A 26,600-nucleotide genomic window follows, 5' to 3' on the forward strand; every position below is an offset into this window, starting at 1 on the left:
CTTAAACGGGCTGGGCCTGGGCTGCCTCCTCCGTTGAGGCCTTCAACTGGCCCAGACATCTCGGCCATACACACTGATGGATGCATCGGATGCCAGCCCATTTCGCCCAGCGCAGCGCCAGGCTTGAGCTCTGAACCCTACCGCGGCCGGGCGGAGCGCCGGCGCCGGCGCCGCCACTAGATACGGTCCGCCGCAATCCCGTACCGTCTGGTGGCATCTCCTCATCGAAGGGCAGGCAGCACCCGCGTCAACTGAAATCCAGAGCAAGGTGAATGTTATTCATTCGAATTCGTCCACTGTAAAAGTTGAAGGATAAGTGCGTCTCAACTCAAGTGTATACATTGATTCAGTGTTGTACTGTTAGATTAGCTCGTCACCTTCAGTTAGATAGCCTGTATCCCTGTTAGCTTCAGTACATCTCTGATTATCTAACTGCCACAAGCAGAGCCATATGTATCTCTGTTCTGAACTTCAATGAATTCAAGTCAACCGTTCATCCTGTGTATTAGATTTTATCAGTCTGTGGTTTCTCCCCACGCTGATCTGCTTCACGCGATGCATTGGAGACATGAGCGACGCCATGGTTTGCTGCAGTCTGAATAATATTCTCTGAAACCAACCAATTAGAATCTGAAACCTCATGGTCAACCGCCGCTGCAGACTGAAGACAGGGGCACCGCCGTGGTTTGCTGCAGAATCTGAAACCAACCAATTAACTGCAGCATCTGAAACCTCGTGTTCAGTTCAGTCCGAATAATATTCTCTTGTACTATTATTTGTAATTTTGGTCATGTATCTCTATTTTGTTGGATCGATAAATGTCAATTTCTAATTCTACCATAGCTGTGCAATTGAGCTACAGTTGTTTTATGGGGTACTTTTCTTGTTAGTTATATGCGATGAACATTTAGCCCGGCTTGCTTGAATCCTTGCTGCGCCAATAATATATATAGCTTTTTTTGCTTAAACTTTCGTCATGTATGATAAAAATGCGAAGCGCTAGTTGGATATCTTCTCTGAACTTCATTGCCTCATGGGTTGTATGCAGACTCAGCATGGACTCCCTTCATCTTGTGCACGTCAAGCTTCTGGCTGCCGACCTTCTCTCGCTGACTCCCCGACATACATCGCCACCTTCCTTTGTTCGCTGTGGCCGTACGGTTGCTCGTGCCGAGGTTGTCGGGGTCGTTGTTTCACGTGACCGCAGGGACAAATTTCTCCGCTTCCTGGTTGATGATGGCACTGGCTGTGTACCATGTGTCCTGTGGCTGAACCACCAGTACCTGAATGCAAACAGTTCATCCGATTCTGATCCAACTGGAGAGATGGCATCGAAAATGTCGGAGGTCGTACGCCTGGGCACCCTGTTGAGGGTTCGTGGGAGGATTGTCATGTACCGTGGTGCAATCCAGATTGCTGCTAGAGACGTGGTTCTAGAGGAGGACCCTAATGTGGAGGTTCTACATTGGTTACAGTGCGTTCACATGGCCAAGGAATGTTATGATTTGCCACTACCTTCTGCTTGAGGTTTGCCTCGGAGGATCTTATGCTCTGTGTTTCTTTCTGTGGTCACTGTTGAGCCAAACATCGTTAATCAAATACCTTTTTTGGTTAACTGCATTTGATTTACTTCATTTATGCATTAGGGTCAGTCGCAACTGTTTTATAAGGTCTAATGCAGAGGCCCCTAGTGATAGCGCACTGCACTTGGGTGAAGTAATCAAGGTTTAGGAGTCGACGAGTCGTTCGGATGTTGAGACTCATAGACTAATCGTGACAAGTCGACACTGAAGTTGTGACTCATAGACTAGTCGACACTGAAGTGTAGTCGGGCCCTGGAGTTGCGACTCATAGACTCGTCTATAGACTAGTTTTGACTAGTCCTTCGACTCGTAATCCATGGAAGTAATGAGTGGGTCCCTGATTCTGAATGGTACTGCAGCTACTCTGAATGGGACAGAGAAAGTATGGTGTAGTCTCTGCTTTCTTTGTCTTACCATCACCTAGTCACCTTCCTGGCATTAAGTTGATAGGCTGATAGATAGTGATGTATTAGAATCCAATGTTGAGTCACATAGTAATGAAAATTTGAAATACTGCCCTCCGTTCACACTTCACTCTAAATTTGTCTATATCAACTATTGACAAAAAAGGAAAGTTAGTTTTCAACTGCAAGGTTAGTTTTCGGAGTTCACTCTAAATTTTCCTCTCTCTTCTCCACCCAATCCTATCCCCTTCTCTGCTCCTGATTCCTCGTCACTTGTTAGCTCAAAGAAGGGGGTAAGCATGCATCAGCCTTCTCTCCACTTGGTCGCCATCATGCTCCTGATTCCTTGGCCCTTCAGTTCAGTGCTTCTGTGCGCACCTGTCAGTGTGCTTGTCCCTGGCATGAGACTCACTCCTGACAAAACTCTCACCTCGGACCAAGGTTCGTTCGCCTTAGGCTTCTTTACCCCCTCAAATTCAACTGAAAATGCATATGTTGGCATATGGTTCAACGATATCCCGTTGAGCACCGTCGTCTGGGTTGCCAACCGTGATAATCCGATCACCGATGCTTCATCCGCGGTGCTTAGTATGACCGAAAACTCTAGCCTTGTGTTGTCCGAAACCAATGGCCACCACATACTTTGGATGGCAAAAACAATCACTGGCGGCAACTCTTCAGCCAAACTTCTCAACAATGGAAATCTTGTAGTCCTATCATCATACGGTACCATGTTATGGCAGAGCTTCGAAAACCCAAGCGACACCGTCCTTGTTGGCATGCCTATGCGGACGACCCACAAGACACACCCACCATGGCGGATGATCTCTTGGAAGGGCCCTGAAGACCCGTCAAAAGGCAGGTTCTCTGTTGGGAATGACCTTGACACTCCCCTGCAGTCCTTCGTCTGGAATGGGTCAGTGCCATACTTCCGTGCTGCTGTGAGGAACGGCTATGTATCCTCCAACGTGGGCCTCCAGGCCGTTAGTCCACTCATGTATTTGACGATTTACATGGGCACCGATGGTGAGACCTATTCAACATTTGGACTATCAGATGGCTCCTCCAGGATATTTTACAAGGTTGACTACTCTGGAAAGACCACGATATGGAGATGGAATACCAGCTTAACAGATTGGACCCTCATTGCACCGTGGCCAGCTTACCGGTGCAATCTCTATGGATACTGTGGTGCATATGGCTACTGTGACAACACAGAGGCAATTTCCACATGCAAGTGCCTTGATGGATTTGACCCTAGTAACAAAACAGAGTGGGTTAGAGGCAATTTTTCTCATGGTTGCCGGCGAAAGGAGGAACTGCAGTGCGGTGGAGAGGCCAATTTCTTGACCTAGCCAGCAATGAAGGCTCCAGACAAGTTTGTACGCTTGTGGAACAAAAGCTATGATGACTGCAAAGTGGAGTGCAGCAAAAATTGCTCATGTGTAGCATATGCTTATGCTAATCTAAGCACCAGCAACATTGATGGGGATGCAACAAGGTGCCTGTTGTGGACCGGGGATCTGATTGATGTGGAGAAGGGTGGCACCATCGGCAATGAGAACCTGTATCTGCGGCTTGCTACCTTGTCAAGTATGTTCCTCTTTCTATTGCTCTTGTTTATGTTCATCAACGTTTCAGTTTAAGAATTTGTGTGTAACATAAGAAGCAGAGCATGACAACTTGCTGCTTTAACTCGCTAATAAATTGTCAGTTGCTGACACTTTGGCTCCACCACTACACGCAGCAAAGCAAAATCACTACTTGCCATTGCCATTTGCTTGGTGTTTGTACTATGTATATATGCCAATGCATTTAGCATGCCAAAATGGTGGTACAGACAACACTGTTAAAATGCATTGAGCCCAAGTGCACTTCTAAAACATTCCTGATGCAATTAACTAAACTGTAGGTTACTCGTGATAGTCAGACAAAAAGTACTACTCCCTCTGTTCCAAAATATAAGGTGTATTAGTTTTTCCAAAAGTCAAACATGTGCACGTTTGACCAAATTTTTAGAAAAAAATATGAATATCGATTAGATCCATCGTAAAAAGTATTTTCATATTTTAATTATTTTCTATTATGTATGTTGATATTTTATTATATAATCTTGGTCAAACATACACAAATTTGACTTGCACAAAAATCGATACACCTTATATTCTGGAACGGAGAGAGTAAAGATTTACAATAAATTGAACCTCATAACATTGTTCCTTTTCAGGGAAAGGGCGAAAGAACATCGTGATAGAAGTTATACCAGCAATTTCAGCAAGTGTGTTGCTGATACTTCTATTGGCGTGCCTTGTATGGTTCTGCAAGTTTAAAGGTAGTCCATTGATTTTATTTTTTAAGCTGTTTGGAAGACACATATTGTGGCCTTTCTAAGACAACAAAGATGATACTTCTCTTAGGCAAACATGACAAGAAAGGAAGACCAAAGAGACTGATAATGGGGGATTTGCGCATTAGTGATGGACTCGGAAAGGAAACTCATGAACTTCCATTTATTAGCTTTAAGGAAACAGTCGCTGCAACAAACAACTTCTCTGTGTCCAATTAATTTGTTAGGACAAGGCGGCTTTGGTAAAGTTTACAAGGTAAACGTAGACACAACAGCGTGTCCCTAATTGCACTGAAATATGACAATTTTGTCCCTTTTTGCTGTGATTTGAAACTGAACCATACTATTTCGTATCCTTAATTTTCTCCTCGTTGGTATAATGCAGGGGCTCTTACATGGCAACAAAGAAGTTGCTGTTAAAAGGCTCGGTAGAGGTTCTGGACAGGGAGCAATAGAGTTTAGGAATGAAGTAGTCGTGATTGCTAAACTGCAACACAAAAACCTTGTAAGGCTTGTCTGTTATTGTGTGCAGGGCGATGAAAAGCTACTTATTTATGAGTATCTACCAAACAGAAGCCTGGACACCTTCCTTTTCAGTATGTTCTGATCACAAATTAATCAGTTAAAATCATCTGTTGCCACATCTTAAATCATAATCCGTACTATTTTTGCAGATTCTGAAAAGAAGCCAATGCTTCATTGGCCAACACGATTCAGTATAATAAAAGGAGTGGCTAGAGGGCTACTCTATCTCCATCGAGACTCAAGGCTGATGATAATTCATAGGGATCTGAAAACAAGCAACATTTTGCTAGATGGAGATATGAATCCCAAGATATCTGATTTTGGCATGGCAAGAATCTTTGGTGGAGATGAGCAACAAGCGAACACTAACCGAGTTGTCGGAACATAGTAAGTACTAACTTGCGTCTGGTTGTTCATTAAAGTCATTCATATTTAAACTCAACTCGAAATGCACAAGTCTTGCTGATGATATGATTTATCCAGCGGTTATATGTCTCCGGAATATGCAATGGAAGGCCTCTTTTCTGTCAAGTCCGATGTCTATAGCTTTGGGGTCTTGCTCTTGGAAACTGTAAGTGGGATAAGGATTAGCTCAACCGAGAACATCAAGGAGTTCCCCAACCTTATAATATATGTAAGATTACGATTTGTCATTGCCAATGTCTGCAATTCCTTTGACCACGTGACCTAATTTTTTATTTGATTTATTCAGGCATGGAGTCTATGGAGGGAAGGGCTAGCAATGGATTTGGTGGATCCATCAGTTTCAGAGAGCTGCTCGAATGAAGAGGCTTTATGTTGCATTCATGTTGGGCTCTTGTGTGTTCAGGATGATCCGGATGCCAGACCACTCATGTCAACTGTTGTATCAACGTTGGAGAGTAGAAGCACACCAGTTGCAACGCCTGATAAGCCACTGTATTTTTCTCAGAGGAATAAGGTAGCAAAGAGAGCAGACTACGGTCAGGACTCTGTGGATATGGAAGCCCTTACAGTACTGGAGGGGCGATAGGGTCTCGAAGTTTTCAAGTTCCACCCGTGCACTGTTTCCTGTTCTCCCACGCTTGCATTGAGATGATTTTGCAGCACTCTTTCAAAGCCAAAGCTTCCAAAAGGTGTGATTTCACCCCCTCAGTTCAAAGATGGAATCTACCGTGGGAGGACAAGGTTATGGTCAACCTTGATACTGCCATCTTCTTACAATCTGAATATATTGGTGCTGGTGTTGTACTTTTGTGTCCCGTGATCACTTCTATGAGAATGTGTGATCACTTCTATGAGAATGTTTGCGATCCTGAACCCGCTGAAGTAATGGCCACTCGATGTTCTTTTATCCTGTTCTCTTGTTGATGGTATTCAGAGGAATATCTTAGCTTGTGATTGTTCATCTCTGGTGTCCAAGCTGAATGCCTCTGAAGCTGAACGATTGGCTACTGGCGCTGTCGCCCATGACATCAAGTTATTACCGTTGTTGAAGTTTGTTTCAGTTTCCTTTATTCATGTTAGTCGAGCATATTAATAGGGCGGCTCATGCTATCACGTGATCTGCGGAGCATGTTGTCGTAGGTGCTTGGTATGTCGAAGCTCCGGATTTCATCGGAGCGGTACTTTGTAATGAACTTGTTGTGATTTAATCAATGAAGCGCCGCCCATTGCCTAAAAAAACTTGCTAAAGTATTGAGCTGCCACTGGAATCACACGCACTGGAGTCTTCATTTACAAATATTGATTTCAGTTTTGTGGCATGCTACTAATACCTCTGGGGTTCCACTCTCTGAAGTTTGGAGCATACCAATTTGTGATTCCTTCTACAAAAGAGTGGGAGGGGGGCATTTGTTTATTTCTTTCATTTTTTTTCTCATGTGGAAGGGGCATAACCCCTCTGCCACTTCTAAGGGGTATTGTATTTTGATCCAAAGTAATGGTCCAACGCCTTTGACTGGACGGAATCTTGACGGAAGGGCATTCGAGTAACCTCGGGAGTAAATCTAAGGACAAAATTGAGCAGACTCAAAAGTGAGAGCAAAATCTGTAGAAACCAACTACAGGCAAAGATGCAAGTGTCCCTATAAAATACATTGGACATTATATATGACAAGTACAACATGTCAGGCAAATGAATCTTAGATGCGTTTCTCTCCCAAAAAAGTTGTTTTTAAGGAAACATCAAGCTCTATTGACAATCTTAATATAAAGAAAAGCATCTTATAAGACTGAACTTGTACCAATTTGTTAGAAAAACATTGGAAAAATTCCAAAATAAACCTTGAACTTGTAGACGAAAGCTAAACCGAACCCTAAACTTGTAATTCTGGAAATTGGCACACCGAACTCTTTGATCCCAGTCTATTTTGAACCTTGAGGGCCTTCCAAACAGGGATTTTCGACCTGGCAGAGCCAAATCCCGAGATTGTTGGCTGCGGACGCGATTCGGCCGGCCTGTCAGGCGTGAAGCAAAGTTTTTTTCTTTTACTTTTTCATAAGGCGCAACGTAAAAATACCCAAAATAAAAGAGATAAACCGGGGAGGCAGGGAATCGTACCTGCGACTAGGAGCTGCCGATGTGTCAAAATGATCTGTCACTGATATAATTAGAAGCCCAACCATAGTTTATAGAGACCATAGCGTCGAGATTTGAAAACGTTTTTAAGAGCAAACTTTGAAAACGTAAAAAAAATTGAAATCCCCAAACATTTTCTAAAGTGCGAACACTTTATGGAATTCCGAATACTTTTGGAAGAAAGAACAATTCTTTTGAAAACACAATCAGTTTTTAAAAAGCGAACACTTTTTGATACATAAACATTTTATGAAAAGGTGAAGAACTTTTTAATCCTGAAAAATATTTGCACAGACTTTCAAACAAAAATTGTTTTATTTACTTTTTTTCCGTAAATTCAAAAATATTCGGGAATTTTAAATAATGTTCGCGCATTTCATAATTTGTTCAAAAGTTTAAGAAATGTTCATGTTTCCTACTTTTGGTCAAAAATTGAAAAATGTTTCGTGTTTTCAAAAAGTGTTTAGAATTAAATTCAAGTTCCGTTTACATTTTGAATTTTTTTCACATTTTTCAAAAGATGTTTGGAATTCCAAAAGTTTCAAATGTTTTAAAAAATGTTTGGATTTTCAAAATTGTGTCACATTTTCCAAAAAATATATTTATGGAATTTCGTAAATTATCTACGTTTAAAAAAATTGGCATTTCAAAATTGTTCACATATTTTTTCAAGAAATGTTTAGATTTCTTATCGAGGTCGCGCTATCTATGTCATGAGCAGCCTTCAGAGTGGGTGGCTAGTTGCGGGCGCTCTCTGTGCGAGATCCCGAGATTGAATCCTATAAAGCACTCTGGTTAGCATATTTTTTTGCCGGTCTATAATATTTCGTCGCTCGTTATAAAAGACAAGTGGCTTTGTGTATTTCAAAAAAATGTCATTACAAAATGAAAAAGAATTATGATCATTATGAAAATGAAACAAAAAAGAAAAGGAAAAATAAAAAAATTCAGAACAGCGCAAGCGACTGCGCTAAAGGGCCGGTCCGATTCATGCTAATGTCCAGCCAGCCGGTCAATAATCCTAGTATTTGACTTGCCACGTCAGCGAATACCAACTAAACTCCCTGAAGGTTCAAAATAGGCCGTGGTCAGAAAGTTCGGTTTTTGATTTACCTTTCGTCTACAGATTCAAGGTTTGTTTTGAACTTCTTTCCAAAAAAACCTGGACACAAATGCACATCAGCTCGGGCGCAACGCAACACATGCGCGGAGCAGGACACGAGAAAGGCGAGCAACACAACACGCACAAAAATCCGGAATGAGATCCTCTAACATCATGAAGAGATGTTAGAGAAGCTACAGTACCCTAACATCCCTTCTTCACATCCATATGATTAAGCCTAAAATGACTTGAATTAATTTGTAAATTACAAATCTATTGTATACATTTACAAAAATTACATACAAACAAAATTATGGTGCAATAAAATTAATTTCGGATTTTATTTTCTATGAACAGTAATTGCGCACAGTGTCTTTGCTAAAGTGCCCGTGACATCATTTCTTTGTTTTGCACTGGGATTACACTGTAGCTTCGTGACATCCGATCCTTTCCCCAAAATTCCGTTGCGGAGAAACCAAGGGAAGGGAGAGGCCCAAGATCGCAACAGCGCGCACATTTATTTCCTTCTCTACACTGCACGCGGCGCACGCGGACCGACCGACACGACACGACAGATCACACAGCGGGGCGACGAACACAAGAAACGCAGAACGAGATTCCTCGGTGACCCTCTCCGCCTTGCGCCGGCTGGTCGGCGACCGAGCCGAGGCGCGGCAGCCTACCGCCTCCGGGAGCGCGGCTTGACGTTCTTCCTGGTGCTCCGGCGGACGTGGCAGAGCACCCAGTAGTGGTCCTCCTCGCCGTCGTCGGCGCGGCGGTAGCACCGCGGGTCCGTGATCTCGTACTCGGACATCACCCACCCGGTGCTCCGCCGCCCCTGCGCCCCGTCGCGTGCGTAGAAGCAGTACCGCGTCATGGACCAGCGCGCCACCACGCCCAGCTCCGTCACGGACCGCCGGTCCTCCCTGTTGCCGCTGTGCATCCACGTGCCGCCGCCGCCCTCCGGGGTGCGCCGCGCCTGGGCGCCCTTCCCGCGCCGCCGCGCCGCGAAGAAGTAGCCGTGCCCGCGCCGCAGCAGCCCGTGCCGCTCCAGCAGCTCCCACGGCGGCGCGGCGCACGGGTCCGCCTCCACCACCGCGCCCGCCACGCGCGGCGCGAACCCGCGCAGCTGCGGCCGGAGGAAGTGCAGCACCAGCTCGTCCTCCGTCGGCTCGAACTCGATCTCCTCCTCCTCCCCCACCTCCTGCTTCACCTCCCCTCCGCCGGCGCCGGCCAGATTTATCTCCTCCCCCATTTCCCCGATGAAGTCTCCCCTTCCTCCTTCCTCCGATGAAGTCAAGGCTCAGCCACCCGACAAGAAGATGCGGCTGCGTTTCTTTCCAACCACCACAACCACTGGTACTTGTTACATTTCCCTACTCGGCCCAACACGCGTAGCCCGCCGAGATGGCCTGCTCGATCGGGCCCGATCGGGGCAGCTGTGAAGGCACAAAAGGCTCAAAAAAAAACATCAAGATAAAAAAAAGCAGGCAAGGCTCTAAATTCTTATTCTCAAAAAACAAATGGCAAGGCTCTAAATTTGGCGCAAATCTCCTCTTTTCTTTCTGGGGTCAATTTATGCCGTGTAAATGGAGATCACTAGTAAGGATGGAGAGATACGCATCGATTCTATAATTGTGATAACATGATCACTAATTAAGTAGTGCGATATGGCGCCCATGACTTTTTTTTTGCGCAAAGATTTGGCGTGCATGTCAGTTAGTATATATGGCACATCGGGGGAATGAAATGTCAAGGCCTCCCAGTACAGTGAACTTCTTCTAGAATGCAGATCAGGGTGTAAGTCATGTCCGACGCGGATCCTCAAATCATCCATACGTTTGGACGTGTTTTTTCATCCAACTAGATGATACCCCGCACGTTGTTGCGGGACTTGTAGGAGTTGGGGGCAACAACGGATGGACTTTTAGTTGTCACAAAGTAGAATAACAGGATAGAGAATTATTTGCATGTTTTTTTTCTCATTAGATATTGGTAAGCTACAAATCAACCATGTTACATATATATACAACCACGAACTGGATAAATACATGCATGGGGGTATTTACAGTATATCTACATATCACCAAGGCAGTTCTTGGCGGTATGTTGACTCACTAATTGTACTTCCATGAATGTTAGGGTTAGCTTCACCGAATCTTGGACATCATTTGTATAATATTTTGACAAATCAAGAATAAAGTAACCCAATTATTAGTAAAAAATGCGAAAATACTTATAAATGTAAAGATGCAGTAATGAAGCAGCTATGTTTCAGTCGTAGTACTTCTCTTTTGCGAGAATCAGTTATAGTGCTTTTTATTTCCACATTTGTCTATTGCCCTCAATAGAAAAAACTAAATAAATTAGTAATATAAGATTGCAATTTTATATATAGAATTGTGATAAAAATGCCATGTACGTGTGTATTGTGCCTTCTCCCGTGCACTGGCGACGCCGTACAGGCGTGTCCCGCTTAGCGGCACCATAGGGGAGGCTCCCTATACCGGCGATGGTGTACTCAAAACGGTGTGTCATGCGTAGCAGCACTTCGAAGGCGGCCACCATGTTGCAGAGGAGGCCACACGATGTCTCCCGGTAGACATCATGAAAGGGAAGTTGACGTATTGTTTCAATACTTAGTGAAAACTGTATTCTGAAATCTAACTCCAGACTAAGGTGAACAAATCAGTAGAAGAAAGAATGTGAAACCTGGTCCTTACATAGATGTGGAACAACAGTCGGCTTCAGAATATAGCGTGAGCAGAAGTACGCCCCAATTATGGCGTCAGACCAACGCCCATTGAGACCTGCCATCAAGGAGATGAACATATAAATTCCTGAAGCTCAAGCCATGTCTTGGCAAGATTCTTTTTTTTTTAAGTCCAGCCGGAGAGCTGCTGGTTATCATTGATAGAAGAAGAACACACTGTACAGAGGCAAGTTACAGGGATGAACGAAGGCTAAGAGAAAAAGAAAATAAGGAAACTAGGGCGGAAAACTATGATTACACGTGAAGCCGCAGGTGGGAGCACCTGCCAACGCCCACATTGTTTTGGAGGGGGCACTTGATTGAAACGACAGTGACCTGCTTGAGCTAAGATGTGCTGCTGTACAAAGCGTCGGTAGGCCTCCACTGTCTGGACATGTAAGCTGTGGCATTGGCCTGCTCAAGTTAAAAAGATGAACCCAAGGGAAACCAATCGATGGAAACGGATGGGTTAATGCCTCAGTCAGTTTCCGTGCATTTGTGGCTTTATTTGTGATCGGAAGCGTCCGTTGGTGCCGGAACATAAGACGATCAGCAGCAAGTTAATGCGATGTTATACGTACCGGTTGGCTAGCTGGTTCACTGATTTTCTTTTGAAGCTATGGTTCACCGAACTTAAAGAAGAGAAGGTGATGTTGCAAGTTTTTGTACGCTGGTCAAAATATTAATAATTAATGACCTGGGAGCATGCATGCAGTAGACCACAACGGTGACATGTCAATGTGCTGATGTGGATAATCTGCATGTTGAGAGAATACCTTATAGTGGGGAGGAACTTTTTAAGAATGTAAGATGTGGGTCTGTATCGGTTCGCTCGGCGGTTCGAACGCATTTTTTTCCGCAAACCGAAACAAACTAGGGGCGTTACGGGCACCTTGACCGCTGCCACCTACACTTCTGTCTGCCCTGGCCCACCCAAAATCCTTCTATCTCGCCCGCGTGCGTTCCGGCCCAGCGTCATCTGCCCGCATTCATGTCGCTATGAGCGGCCACTCTGCATTGACGTCAGTCCAGAGAGGATGCGAACTCTCACTGGCGTCGGCATTGAAGCGACGCGTCGACCGAGGGAACGACGCCCGCTGCACAACTGGCTGAACACGCCTCCTCGCCTGCATCCATTAGAGCCATGTGTGCGCCGAGAAACCTACTCCGGCAACATGAAGACTTCACCGACATTAAACACACGCCGGTTGGTTCCTCGTCCATCGACTATTTAAACAAGGCCAGACACCGGGCAAGAACCGCGCCACACCTCCACTCTCCATCTCCTCCTTGCACCATATTCCTCACACTGTCCATGGCATCCGGCGAGCAGGAAGAGGGGGTCTCCCGCATAAAAGCCGGCGGCTAGGTGGCCCGCCAAGCCTGTCAGATATGAGCTAGGCAACTCGCTGCGGCTCGTTCTCCCTCGCCGCTTGAGGCCATCACTACCATGGGTGAGGCAGTGGGCTGGCGCATGGAGGAGCAATTGGCCGTTATAAGCTGGCGCGTGTTTCAACAAGTCATCGCTCTGAGCTAGCTTGCAGAGGAGCATGGCGACATGGGCAAAGTTGTTGGCGTGGACGAGGCAGTGTGGTACCGCTCCTCCCACGACATCCGCTGTGAACGTGCGCGGAACCATGCCCTGCCCATGGAAAAGAAGTCGATGCCATGGAGATCAATGAGGCGGCCAGCACGTCTGCGTCTACCGCCCACAGCGAGGAAAAGTAGATCACGGGAGATTGCCGCCGCTTGGGTCCCACGAAGGCCACCGCCGGCGTGCACAGCCGGTGTCTTGCCCTCTTCGCAGGCCATCGTTGTCTCCCGCCCCAAAAACCAACCTCGAGTCGTGCTTCTCGGAAGAAGAGGCCATTCCGATGAGCGAGGCAGCCGGACATAGGGAAGGTACGGGGGAAGCAAAGGCTAATCTTCCCTTCTCGGTGAAGCATATCCCTCCAGGGCATCCGACAGCCCGACGAGCGTGGTGCCGGACATGGGGAAGGCATGTCAGAGGAGCGGGGGAGGGGGGGCTTCATTTTCCAGGGCTCATGGCCGGCTGGAAACGGGGAACGGGCGTCGGCGGTCATTTTAGACTTGGTTTAGAGTCCAGTCTAGTTGAAAAATGTCTAAATGTAATGAATTTTCTCCGGTTTAGATGAAAAGCATCGGGTTTTATGTAAAAAAAATGTTCGGTTTATTTGAGTTTGAATCAAATTTGTTCAATTTTTTTGAATTTCATTTGAAATATAACAGACATATGTGGCTGGATTTGGATGGCCGGCGCCCGCATCCGTGTCTGTGCTGAGGATGCCCTTATAGCTTTTGCTCTGCTCTAGGCCTAGAAACTTTGGTGGTTAATGTGAGGTGGTTACGTTCCATAAGGTATGATTCTATCAGTGAGAGCGAAGGGTGGGTGGGTGGGGGGCTTCTTAAAAAAATCTGGAATTTCATTGTGATAACATAATTTCCTGAGGTAAGTTTTACAGCCCATTTAATATATAAACATAAGAGGGTGATCTGAGAGGGGCGTTTTGGCTCCCATGCTCAGTTGAGCCCGGGAGTGAACAAAAAAATTGTTAAAAAATACTAAATAAATTCAAGAAAATCCAAATTTTCCTGGGTGGAGAAATATGACCGAGTGCGTGATATCCGTGCCAAATTTCAGAATATTTGAATGTCTGAGTAGCTCTCAGTAAAAAAGACAAATTTGGGGTCTATGAAAAAGGTTATTCTTTGTGCACTGTTTGGATCCGATTTTGTTTTTTTGCTGAGAGCTACTAAGATGTCCAAATATTTTGAAATTCGGCATGCGCTGCGCCTCACGCACTAAAATATCTTCCACGCAAAAAATCTTTGGAATATTTTGAATTTTTATAGTACTTGTTTTGATTTTACTGTTCATCAGGTGTAGATGAGCCTGGGCTCAGAATTGGAAATTCGGAGTGATCCCCACTACTTCTAATTATCTTAACATTCGTACTTTCACATCATCCAGATTGCCGCAGATGTTAGATTACTAACAGGATCCACTAGCATTCATCCTATCTACTCATGTGAGTCCGTACAATGCAACATGCATTAGTGCATTCTAAGTGGGTTTCAAATCACATTGCATTTGATTGTGACATGCACAACTTTTCGTGTTAAGATTTTTTTGCTGATGCAGAAATCTCTCACATAGGTTGAATTGTAAGAACCGAATTAAATTTCTACACAATATTTAGAAACTACATATCCAATTCCATGGCAACGCGTGGGCTGCCATCCAGTTTATTATGCATTTAAAGCATATAATCATAAGATACAAACTTATAAATAAAATTTAACAAACGAATGTGGACAATAAATTTGTAGTGGAAACTATAAATGCTTCGCTTGTCCTTGAAATTATCCCGGCATGTATGAAACCAATAGTGTCTTTGAAATTTGTATCTTATGTTTATCAAAAGTCAAACAAGCTTAATTTGACCAACCCTGTAGAAAAATGTGCTAAGTTCTACAACACCAAATACACATAGTACCAAAAAAGTTCATAAAGAATCTCGTGAGACTAATTTGGTGTTTTGGATGTGGATGTATTTTCTATAGACTTGGTCAAATTGAAACATGTTTGACTTGGGACAAACACATAACTTCGCTTCTTTTGGCTCTGAGGTAGTAAAATGGTTATACTAATCATGAAAAATGTTGCCATGGATAAAAAAATGTGTGTTCTTAGAAATGTTCACCTTATTCACAAGTACATGCATTCTTCTTCTCTCTTTTAAACAAAAAAAAGAACTATTAAAACAAGAAAAGTATAACGAGCTAGTGTGAATAATAAAGTGTGTGTTTTTAGGGTGAATAATAATGTATGGTGCACGAACATATTTTATAAAAGTGAGAGTTGTATGAAAATACTCCTAGGAAAGCACCACTCTTGTGTAAGATGCAATGTTCTCACCGCTCGAGAGAGAGTTTAGACAAAGGCATAAAAATTGGGAACAAATTAAAACAAGAAAAAACAGAAATAGAAGTATAAAAAACATAAAATAATTTCGAAACCCCCCAAAAATGAAAAACTATGAAAAGTAAAAGAAAGGAAAAGTGGATAAAATGAAAAAATAAACTAACAAGAAAAGGGGGGGGGGGGGGGGGGGGGGTTCAGATTTTTTTTTGAGGGTTAACAAAATCAGATAAGTTCCAGCTTTTGTTCTTTTTTTTAGAGTAGCTTTTGTTAGGGGTAAAAAAAAGGGGGGAAACAAAATCAGATTATTTTTAGAGGTAAAAAAAATCAGATAAGTTCCAGCTTTTGTTCTTGCTGGTCCGGTACAAATAGGAACTGTGGGTTTGGTGGTCTTGCTACTTTGGGCTGTAGCTCTTTTTCTCCACTCTCTCGAAAAATCACCACTGTTTCGTCTCCTTATTTCGTTCTCCATCCGCCCCCATTGTGCCCTAAACCCTAGCAGATTGGTAGCACCTCCAGAGCAATGACCCATCAGATTGGTAGCGGAGGAGAGTTTTTCCGAGCAAGGCGGAGGAGAGTTTTCAACTCCCCATTTCCAGGAGTAGCTCTACCATGTCGGCCGCCGCCGGCAAGCCGTCCCGGTCCGCCTCCGCCATCACTGCCTCCACCGCGAGCGGGTACCACCTCCTCAAGATCGATGGCTACTCCCGCACCAAGGGCGTCCCCTCCGGAGAGAGGATAAAGTCCCGCCCTTTCACCCTTGGAGGACATCGATGGCACATCGATTACCATCCCAACGGCCAGAAACCAGAGTACGCAGACTACATATCCCTTTTCCTTGTTCTTGATGACAACGTCAGCACGGCGGTGAAGGCGCAACAGAAATTCTGTTTTGCGGATGAGGAAACGAACCAAGCTCCTTCGCTGGTATCAACAACAGTAGACAGCTACACTTCTCAGCAGGGCTGGGGAATCGCGACATTCATCAAGAGGGCAGACCTGGAGAAGTCAGAGCATCTGAAGGACGATTCCTTCACCATCAGGTGCGACATCGTTGTCATCGGCGACTACCGTGCAGAGGATTTACCCGAAGAGACTCCTCCAGCATTTGTCTCTGTGGCCCCATCTGACCTGCACCGGCATCTCGGCGGTCTCTTCAAGACAGAGAAGGGTGCCGATGTGGTTTTCGAGGTTGGTGGTAACACTTTTGCTGCACACCGGTGTGTGCTTGCTGCCCGATTGCCAGTCTTCAGTGCGGAGCTCTTTGGCGGTATGAAGGAGGGCGACACCGCAGGTGTGGTGCGCATAGATGAAATGGAGGCAGAGGTGTTCAAGTCGTTGCTCTGTTTTGCGTATACCGACTCCTTACCGGTGACAGAAAAGGAAGATGAAGATGTCATGTGCCAGCATCTGCTTGTCGCGGCCGACAGGTATAACATGGAGAGGCTGAAGAGTATTTGCGAGGAAAGGCTATGCAAATACATCAACATAGGCACAGTAACGACCATCCTGACGTTAGCGGAGCAGCACCAGTGTGACGGCTTAAAGAAGGCATGCTTAAGTTTTCTTGGCTCCCCGGCAAATCTTAGGGCTCTGTTGGACAGCGACGGCTTCGATCATCTGAGCAGGAGCTGCCCTTCAGTTATTAAGAATCTGATTGCCATGTCGTCCCTCGTTTAGTCGTTATTGTTTCTTTAGAAATTATATAGTTCCAGGGTTTGAAGTGGTTTTCTTGTACTAGTAATGGTGCTTAGCTCCCTGGTTTGGTTTCAAGACTTGTTATCTGCTAGCTATCTTGGATTCTTAGTAAATGACTGTCAGACTTCGTATCCTAACTTTGAGATGGGAAGTGGTATTATCGCACTGTCACTTTGTTTTAGTTTTGGTGTTTCGAATGCATGTCTGCATTCTTAAGTTTATCAGAAGTACTATCAGGTTCATGAATTCTATAGCTCTGTAATTGGGTAGCTATCTTGGTACACGAAAGCTTCTTTCCAAAGAACATGGAGCGATGCATCTCTGATTAGGAGCAGCCCCTCTTTCACGAGGAGTTGTTTGCCACACATCTATTCTGAAATTATTATCATGCTGCCCCCCTACTATTCCCATGTTTGCAATTATTTTGAATTCACGATGGTCATTCTGCTAGTAATGGTATTTGACAGCTTTTACATTTTCTTATTAGGAAATGTGTCCTGGCATATTAGTAAATTTATACTAATGGCATGCAGAACTATATATGCTTATTTTGGTCTCTGTTATGCTAGTTCGTTGCTATGTGCTTTTTTTCCTTTTATTTAGTAATAGCTTTGTTATCAAGTAGTCATGTACGTTGACTGATACTCGCAAGTTGTCTGGCTACTGTTTTTTTTTCTTTTCAATGAATGCTTTGGATGCCTACTGCAAATCAGGGAAAGAGCTGCTGGTTTAGAATAAATCTCAGACCTTGACTCAAATGCACTGAGGTGCTTCCAGTTACTCATGCACTTTGGCGTTTGATCTGGAACTGGGGGCGCAGATCTAAATTTTCTTTCTTGCGTCCTGTAGAGCAGAAATTCATGCATTTGCTGTTGAAATGTAAAAAGCCCTCTTTCCTTTCCTTGCAACGATGATTTAGTATTTTTCTTTTCTTTTTTGACGGAACTCTTATTGTTTAAGTTAATCGATTCTTTAGTATGTTCCTGTAGTTTGTAAGATTTAGGATCCTTGAATTGCATCACCATGTTTTCGGAGGTGGTTGAGTTCACATATGCACTCATTGCTACCTACACTACAGTTAGGCATGACTAGACACCTTAAATAAAATGTTGTAAATATGCAAAAGAAATCATTTCTTCCTGGATTTTTCAGCTCCAAGTTCAGTTTTATATTAGAGACAAAGAGTGTGTGCTCCCGTTGAAATGCACTAGCCGCAGAGCTGTTCTGTTATGCTAAGTGGAGTAGAGCTATAAGCAGTAATCCTCTAGCTGCCATCTATCTCAACGCTCATGTATTTCCTGTTCACAGGGTTGGTTCGTTTTTCTTTTGTTTTTTTTTTGACAGCTGGGTTAGTCAGTTTGTATTAGAAACAATGATGATTCAGTGTACTAGTCATGAACCCGTGCTCCTGCACGGGCTAGTATTTTTCAAACATCATATATGTAAACTTAAATGACACTTACTCTTTTGAAAGATAACTCCTCTATGATAGTTAGGGATGCACGCTTGTGACTCGCATGATATCCTCTGACCCTCCTTAGACCTTAGTTAACCAATGAAATTAATTTTCAGAATTGGTGTGACATGAAAACATTTAGTTAATTGAATTGAACTAAAGATGTTCAGAGAATACCCTAAAGGGTGCACCTCTAAGTAATATTTCAACATATAATTTACAGGTTAAAAATGTATATATTTCTTACCTGCTTACTTGATTAGAATATTTTTATGTTCAATGGTCGTTACAAATGTATTTATCAACGTTTACTTGTGTTACTATCAACAACTTCAGATTTGTGACTATAATATGGAATTTAAATGTATACATCTGGTGAAAGACAAAAATTTTATTGTCTCTACTATTTAGTATAAGGTATTACATGTATCAGAGTAGCAAAGGAGAGGTAACACAGTGTTGAAATCCATATCGGTCGTATTCGGACAACAAACTACAGAGATCAATACACATAAGTGAATTATTTCATAGTAATTCTGAACTCATGCAAAGATCTTAATCTAATCTTTGAGTTCTTGACATTTGTCCCATAATAGTAAGAATACTTTCATGGAATAGCCTGTGCTAATTCGGATGATAAATTTATATAATCGACATGAGAGAACTAAGACATTGCATGTGCACACTAATAATTCAGATGATACATTTATTTAATCGATATGAGAGAACAAAGACATTATTTGATAGCATATATGATCTATATGATAATTATTTACATAGTAATAGAAGTTTGTTTTGACTTGCTCCGCATCACACAATATCACAGATTACTACAAAGTAAAAATGAATTTATTTGTTCACATCATGCCACGCCCCCATGTACGTGTACTTCCTAAGTAGGTCCAATGGATAAATAGGGCAATATTTTATATGTGCATGCTGCAAAATAGGGGCGTAATTTTTTTTACTAATAACATTCCCAAGAGATAACTATATTCCCCTATATCCTATATATATTGTGTTCTTTTTGAGATAACTATATATATACTTATATTTATGTACAAAGTTGGCAACTGGCATAGCTCTGACAGTTGTAGTTATATACACATTTGCCCACTGAATCTTTATTTGAGGTTCTGAATACTCCTTTTTCATAATTAAATGCACAGATAACACACCAAAAATATGTATATTATTACAACGAAAATATATGTAATTACAACTGGAGAATCATTAGACCTCTTGACCAATACAGTTCATGCCCCAAACACTATAGATTTTATCTCTACGGAGCATTATTCATTCCAAAGTGTCTTACCTTGATAGTATGAACTCATTTACCGTCCTAGTGTTGAATGATTACGCATACTTGATGACTGAATGGAGACGTCGGGATAAAGAGAAGATAAAAGAGAGTAACTGCAGAAATTGCATGCGGATGCTTATCTCATTCCTTTCTTGTCCGTCGATCGGTTTTCTTTCATCCAAACTTCAGAGCGTTCTGTTGATATGACCGTCAGCCCGTCACATGATCTGGTGAGAGTCTCCTGTCTGCAAATTGGTCCCATCATAATGTCGCAAGAAGTTGTTGCCGGATACGGAATGGCATTACTGCATGAGAATAATTTGTGGAGAAGTTGAAATCGTCCAAGCAAATATACGCCCAGGATAAATAAAAAACTATGACAGCCTTTTCTGTTTTGCATCTTCATGTAACAGTGTACGTGCATGCAAATTAGCACATATTTTTTGTCTTGGCATCCTCGTCACCAGGGACGACTGTCTAAACTGCTTCAAACAGTCGTAGTACACCTTCGCCTCTGATGCATTAACCATAATGTGATGAATTCATCTTCTGGAATAAAAATAGATACCGCCGGGTTACTACATCGACAGAACTTGAAAGCTGATGGGAGTCAGGATTTCCGTGCTTGGGCAGGAACATGCTCACTGTGGGAGACAGAGAGGCTGGTTAGATCGGACCCTGTATTTAGATTGTTTCTAACATGGATGCAGCAGCAGGGAATGTTCTCGATGATGTTCCTCTCTGTTGTATTGGCGAAACAAAGTCTTCTGGGGAGATCAAAGATTTATTTTCAGCAGCCTGGGTCATCTTTTTCTTGTTGTAAATCATGCAATAGTCCACTATGAGACGTGCTTGTCGTATAATCGTAGAACCGGCAACGATGCCGTGTGATACTGATGCAAGGACGCTGCAGTGTAGCTAGGATTAGCATAAGATATAAGATATACATGATCAAAGAAACGGCGTGTGTGTATATCAGATAAATGAAAAACCGAACTTGTGTACTCATTATAAGTAGAACTTAAAAAAATAGAATACTTAATCTGGCCGTATTTTTTTCATGTATGCAAATTTAATCCCACAACAGAATGTATCATGCATCACATTGGTACTCCATAGAAATCATAAAATCTAAACAAAAGGAACATGAAAATAAATATTGGAGCAACTATTACCCATGCTGAAAATATACAAATATGTAGTTGACTACCACTACTCGATTATTACTACTCAACACCAGGTGAGGTGATTCTCGACAGCAGCTTAGACATGATGATATCCTTGCTGTAATACTAATTCATATGAAATTGCAGAGGCAATCAGCTTCCTGTAGGAGACAATCTTCAGATGGATTTAATTGGTGTGCTCTCCGGGGTGGACCCTGCTGCTATTCATGTGGTTTCTCTGCACAGATTTGAGAACGTCAGGAGAATAGTTGGAAGAGTTCGACTTAATTCTTGGACGACCGTGGCGTCATCAACAGGCTGTCATACTCCCTCCACTCTACAACCTCAACAATAGTGGTGGCTGCCCAATCGGATGTTGAACGTCCTTCTCCGCCGCATCATCCATCGTGGTTTGCAGTTTTGTCAAGGCATAAAAGATGAAGAGATTGAAACGATCTCCTACTCACCCCCATCAACCAAGACCGATTGCACCCCATGCATCCTGGTTAGCGCTGAGATTCGAAGGATGGGGATTTCGGAGAGGTTGGCTGGATTAGTTTTTCTTGGATACGGCTGAGATCGGAAGGAAGAGGGTCGGTGAGGGGCTCGTTGGATTGTCTTTCCTGGTTAGGGCTGACATTAGAAGGAACGGGATCGTCGAGAGGTTGGCTGGATTGTTTTTTTTCCTTTTGAAGATTTGATACGTGATACTACATACCACGACTCCATGAGGGTCCACATCGTGGGAGAGGTTGGCTGCTTTTTTTTAATTTGGTACGTGGGACAACATGAGAGGACTCTATATGAGGGACCTCATCGTACGGCTGTAGATACTTAATCCAGAAATTTAACGGATGATTTTATTAGTTTCTGAGAGTTAACGTGGACGCTCGTATGGTGCTTCTAGTAAATATAAGATTCTTCTTATGGGTCAAGCATCCTATTGTATGTAGCTTGTAAGATTTTGGATCCTCGATTTGCACCACGATGTTATAGGACGTGGCTGAGTTCAGATATTGTATGCAATCGTTGCTTCCTGCACTATAAGTTAGGCAGGATTAGACTCATTAAATTGTTGTAAACATGCAAAAGAAGCCGGTTCTTTCTTGATGTTTCTGCTCCAGGTTCAGTTTTGTATTAGAATCAGTGAGCGTCTAATCCTGTTGAACTCGCTGCTATTTTAAAATGCACAATATGTTCGTTAATTAGCTCATAGTTTTAGCTGTCTGTTCTTCTTCAGTTGTTGTGTCTATTCCGACGACAGCCTCGAGCCCTTGGATCTCCATCGTGCGGCTGGGATGATGATGCGAAGTCGTACGGTGGCTACTTAAGTCACAGGTTGCATGTTGTTCGATCTGCATCCGTCGGCTGAGATTCAATCACTCGCTGGCGGCCTTTTATTGTATCAGCTCACTTCGTTGTTGTGGCCTTCATTTACTTCCAGTTAAACTTTTCCTTTATATAGGCATCGGATCCCTTCTGAAGAGGCATCGAATGTAAATGGATTGTAAACCCGAGCCACCACTGCAGATCCCTATGAATTCGACGATAGTTTCCTCTGAATTCTATGTGTTTGTTGTCCTTAAGTTAGTGAGAGCCTATCAATTGGTATTAGTAGGCAACTGTCGTCGGTGGCGTGTTGGATTGTGGCAAGGTGCAATTCGAATCCCTTCTGGAGAGGCATTGAATGTAAATGGGTTGTAAACCCGAGCCACCACTGCAGATCCCTCTAAATTTGTGGCTAGTTTCCTCTGAATTCCATGTGTTTGTTGTTCTTAAGTTGGTGAGAACCTATCAATTGGTATTAGTAGCCAACTGTCCTCGGTGGCGTGTTGGATTGTGGCAAGGTGCAATTCGGCTAGCTGGTACAATCCTCGTACCTTGACCCACGATTCCGGGGCGGTGACACAATTGGTGGCGCGGGTGGCGGCACAATGTTTGAGTGTTAAACCAACAAAGCTCAACATACCTCAATTTGCTGGAGAAGATACTCAACACTGGATACAAACATTTGAACAATATTTTGACACTGCTAGAACACCTCTTGAGCAAAGAACTGAATTTGATGCCTCTTATCTGAAAGGAACTATAGTCCAGTGGTGCAGAGGCACAACCTTTAATGCTCAAACTCTTCCTTGGCACAGCTTCTGCAGATATGTACGAGATAGATTTGCAGAAAGTAATATTTGTGACAGTGTGAAGAATTTTCATGCCATGCAAATTGGAACAGTGAGCGAGTACATTGGAAATTTGAAAGAGCTCTGAAACTAATGAGAAGGGACAACCCCAACTTACTTGATCATTATTATAAGAACTGCCACATTCTGTACTAAAATGTGGTGCCAAGTGCATATCAAAGAGCATGCCACCCGAGTCTAATCCAAAGACCAGACCTTTGAGGGCCACCGTCTTCTTGATTGTTCCATCTCAAGGACTAGGCATCAACCATGAGTGATTAGCAACACACATAAAGAAGTTGTGCGTCAATTTGTGATGTGGGTGGGATGATACTATAGTCTATAGGAGCCGTGAGGGCACCGAAGAAACCTATATGTATTGTCACATGGTATTCGTGTAGGGCATAGGAGAGTTGGACAATTCGATCCACTCATATGCCACTTGTGTGGTGAAATCTAGGGCAATGTCGTCTTGACTGAATCGCGCAGAGTAGAAAACATAGAGCCTTAATGGTCCACTTTGTTCAGTGGTCGCTAGTTTCATTTCTCATCTATGGGCTAATCTTCTCTATGTTCCTATGAATCGAATTTCCAATACATCCCATTCCCCCGCTAGATTACACTTGTGACAGTTAGTGTCAATCACCCTACTCGAACTTGGTGCTCACTTCTTGCACTTTGCTATCCTATTTCAGCTTCCCTACCAACTAAAGGTGATCCAGCTACATGGCACTACTCGAATTTTTTTTTGAATTTTTTTTGAATTTTTTTATTTTCAAATTTCTGAATTATTTTAACCTCTAATCTCTAATCACCCCTCATCACTGCTCAATTTAACCTCTAATCTCTAATCACCCCTCATCATTTCAAATCATCTAACTTCCCGGGCGGTCACCCATCCTCTCACTACTCCAGCCTGAGCACGCTTAACTTCCGGGTTCTATTCTCCCTCGTTTCCAAGTCTGCACTTGTTGTTTTCCTGACAATAGTAAGATGTCAATCCTATTAACCCTCAGGAATTTAGCTTGAGCATGAAGTCACACATTTCACTGTTTGAGTTTGAAACTATTGTTCTAAAAAACAATAATTATTTAGTAACACTAATATTTCTTGAATAAGTAGTTTGACCATAGTTTGACCACAATTTGACCAGATTTGACCAAAATTCAAAAAAACTGAAATAATTATTTAGTAATACTAATATTTCTTGAATAATTAGTTTGACCATTGTTTGACCACAATTTGACTAGATTTGACCAAAATTCAAAAAAACTAAAATAATTATTTAGTAACACTAATATTCTTGAATAATTATTTAGTAACACTAATACTTCTTGAATAAGTAGTTTGACCAGATTTCACAAAAATTCAAAAAAAAAACAGAAATTTGAGCATAACTTTTTTCTTTTTAGAATTTGAGGATTCTAAAAATTTGCAAACAGGTCGTAGGCTGTCAAAATCGGACGCGGGTTTTCGTGCTGAACATTTTGATATATTATACTTTTTTTCAGACATCGTATGCAAAAGTTATAGCCGTTTTACATTTTTCCCTACACTTTTTGCAAAACATGTCTAAATTTAAGTTTTTAAATTTCCTAACTAGTAGATGTAGTAACATAACTACATCTCGAAGGATTCTAATTTTTTTAAGTTTTTATCATTTTCTTTTGCTTTTTACAAAACCGAAAAGGCGATCCACCGGGGGGGGGGGTAGAGTTTGAAAATGGGACCTTTAGTACCGGTTTGAGACACGAACCGGGACTAAAGGGCACCCTTTAGTCCCGGTTCGTGTCTCAAACCGGGGCTAAAGGGCTCAGGTGAACCGGGACTAATGCCTTAGCCGCACGAACCGGGACCAATGCTCACATTAGTCCCGGTTCGTGACTGAACCGGGACTAATGTTAATATTGCCCTGTGACCAAAGCCTTGTTTTCTACTAGTGTGGGCAATAAGCTAGTTATTTATAGGAGGTCAGCCTGTCACCAACGATACATGTGGCTATCACATCATCATTGCTTCACCAAACATCACATGCCAACTGTTGTAATCATTTAATTCTACTAAGTGTGGTGTAGTTGTTGAAATTTAGCATCATTGCTTCACTAAACCCAAAATGTTGTGGTCGTTTAATTGTACTGTGAGTGGTGTAGTTGTCCACATTTATAACACCCAAGGCATATCCAAATATGAGCAACCCTAAGAGGATTGTTGCTAATAAACAATGAAAAAGAAGTTATTTCTAAAGTCAAGGTATTATGTTGTTGTAGTGCAACCCTGCTTTAGTTTTATCATGCTACCAATACACTATGACACCTCTAGAACAACATTTTATGTGCATGCATCAGAGGTGACAAGCGCATAAGAAAGAGAATGCCACCAAAGTCCATGCCAAAGCCCCGACCTTAGAAGGCCACAATTCACTTGACCGCTGCATCGCAAGGACAACCACGAGTAACCACCAACACGCCAAAAAAATTGTGGGATCAATTAGAGACATGGAGATGTGGTTTGGGTGACACCTAACCAGAATGATGCGCCCATTTTGCATCACTATTTATTAGTATAAATTGCTCATTATAAATGATATTTTGCACATTATCACATCAATCTAATGTCTTTTTTCTCTAATTTACATGTTCTACCGAAGGACGGAATCATGTCAGAAGGCTGCAAGAAAGCAGCAAAACAAGGATTTGCGAAAAAAACTCAATTTTCCGAAGACCAAAAAATAAAATAAAAATAGTTTGGGAGCTTTCATGCTGGAAGAGAGCCAAGTGTCCCTGGGCCCACCTGGCCCCACAACACAACCCAGCTTGATGCCGCGTGAGGCCCATAGTGCACCTTCTGGCTGGCTTCGGCACCCCTGGTTCTATTTACCCCCAAAAACCTAGACCTATGTTAGATGTTTTTTTGCCGCCATCCTCAAGGCGGAAACGGGATGGAGCACTTTCTTGCTCCATGAAGGGTTGTTTCTCCGGGATACTTCCCCTCATGGTGGAGGGAATATAAGCCATCTACATCACAAGTGCTCCATTCATCGTGGGGATCATCATCACTAGCACCCTCATCACCGTCATCCTCTCAAATCCTAGACTTCAATCCATGAACTATTCTTTCTGATGAGTTGTTACGATCACTTCTTGGTGTTAATTACTTCTCATTCCTTGATGTTTACTAATTTGTTGGTAAAGATTTGTTTGCTTCTCATATCATTAGCAAACTGATCATGATCTATATGATGTTTCATAAGTAGTCCCTTTATGTTCTCGAGGACTTGGGGGGAATATTGTTGCTAGTAACCATGTGAGCTTGAATAAAGTTTAATGTTTTGATATTATGTTGTGTTGTAATTCTCTAGTTGTGATATGCGAACATCGACTACACACTATTAGGGAAAAGCTTATAGGCAGACGCTTACTAGTAGCGCGGGTTTATACCCCTCGCTACTACTACTTACTAGTAGCGCGGGTTTTTACTCCCGCTACTACTAAGTTGATAATAGCAACGCGGGTTTTTACCCCTCACTACTACTAAGTGATTTCCACCGTGCCTCCCGGGACCAGCCGTAGTAGTAGCGCGGG

At 42.9% G+C, this 26,600-nt stretch overlaps 3 protein-coding genes and 1 pseudogene across 3 annotated transcripts; 3 read left to right on the forward strand and 1 right to left on the reverse strand.

Moving 5' to 3' along the window:
* Nucleotides 1-88: 88 nt before the first annotated feature.
* On the forward strand, nt 89-1,921 carry LOC123080677 (CST complex subunit STN1). The gene is made up of 2 exons (XM_044503611.1): nt 89-268; nt 1,049-1,921. The coding sequence occupies exon 2, from the start codon at nt 1,056-1,058 to the stop codon at nt 1,524-1,526; it is 471 nt and encodes a 156-aa protein (XP_044359546.1). The 5' UTR covers nt 89-268; nt 1,049-1,055; the 3' UTR covers nt 1,527-1,921.
* A 221-nt stretch (nt 1,922-2,142) lies between these two features.
* Nucleotides 2,143-6,509, forward strand: LOC123080671 (G-type lectin S-receptor-like serine/threonine-protein kinase At4g27290; annotated as a pseudogene).
* A 2,317-nt stretch (nt 6,510-8,826) lies between these two features.
* LOC123080676 (NAC domain-containing protein 2-like) lies at nt 8,827-9,837 on the reverse strand. Its single transcript, XM_044503610.1, has one exon. The coding sequence runs from the start codon at nt 9,774-9,776 to the stop codon at nt 9,201-9,203; it is 576 nt and encodes a 191-aa protein (XP_044359545.1). The 5' UTR covers nt 9,777-9,837; the 3' UTR covers nt 8,827-9,200.
* Nucleotides 9,838-15,828: 5,991 nt separating this feature from the next.
* On the forward strand, nt 15,829-16,896 carry LOC123080673 (BTB/POZ and MATH domain-containing protein 1-like). The gene has a single exon (XM_044503608.1). The coding sequence runs from the start codon at nt 15,829-15,831 to the stop codon at nt 16,894-16,896; it is 1,068 nt and encodes a 355-aa protein (XP_044359543.1).
* The last annotated feature ends 9,704 nt before the right edge of the window (nt 16,897-26,600 follow it).

This window comes from Triticum aestivum, chromosome 3D (assembly GCF_018294505.1).
Source record: "Triticum aestivum cultivar Chinese Spring chromosome 3D, IWGSC CS RefSeq v2.1, whole genome shotgun sequence".
In the NCBI taxonomy this organism is placed as follows: Eukaryota; Viridiplantae; Streptophyta; class Magnoliopsida; order Poales; family Poaceae; genus Triticum; species Triticum aestivum.

Bases quoted from the DNA above. Each gene is read 5' to 3' on its own strand.
- LOC123080677 (XM_044503611.1), top strand. From the start codon at position 1,056: ATGGACTCCCTTCATCTTGTGCACGTCAAGCTTCTGGCTGCCGACCTT.
- LOC123080676 (XM_044503610.1), bottom strand. From the start codon at position 9,776: ATGGGGGAGGAGATAAATCTGGCCGGCGCCGGCGGAGGGGAGGTGAAG.
- LOC123080673 (XM_044503608.1), top strand. From the start codon at position 15,829: ATGTCGGCCGCCGCCGGCAAGCCGTCCCGGTCCGCCTCCGCCATCACT.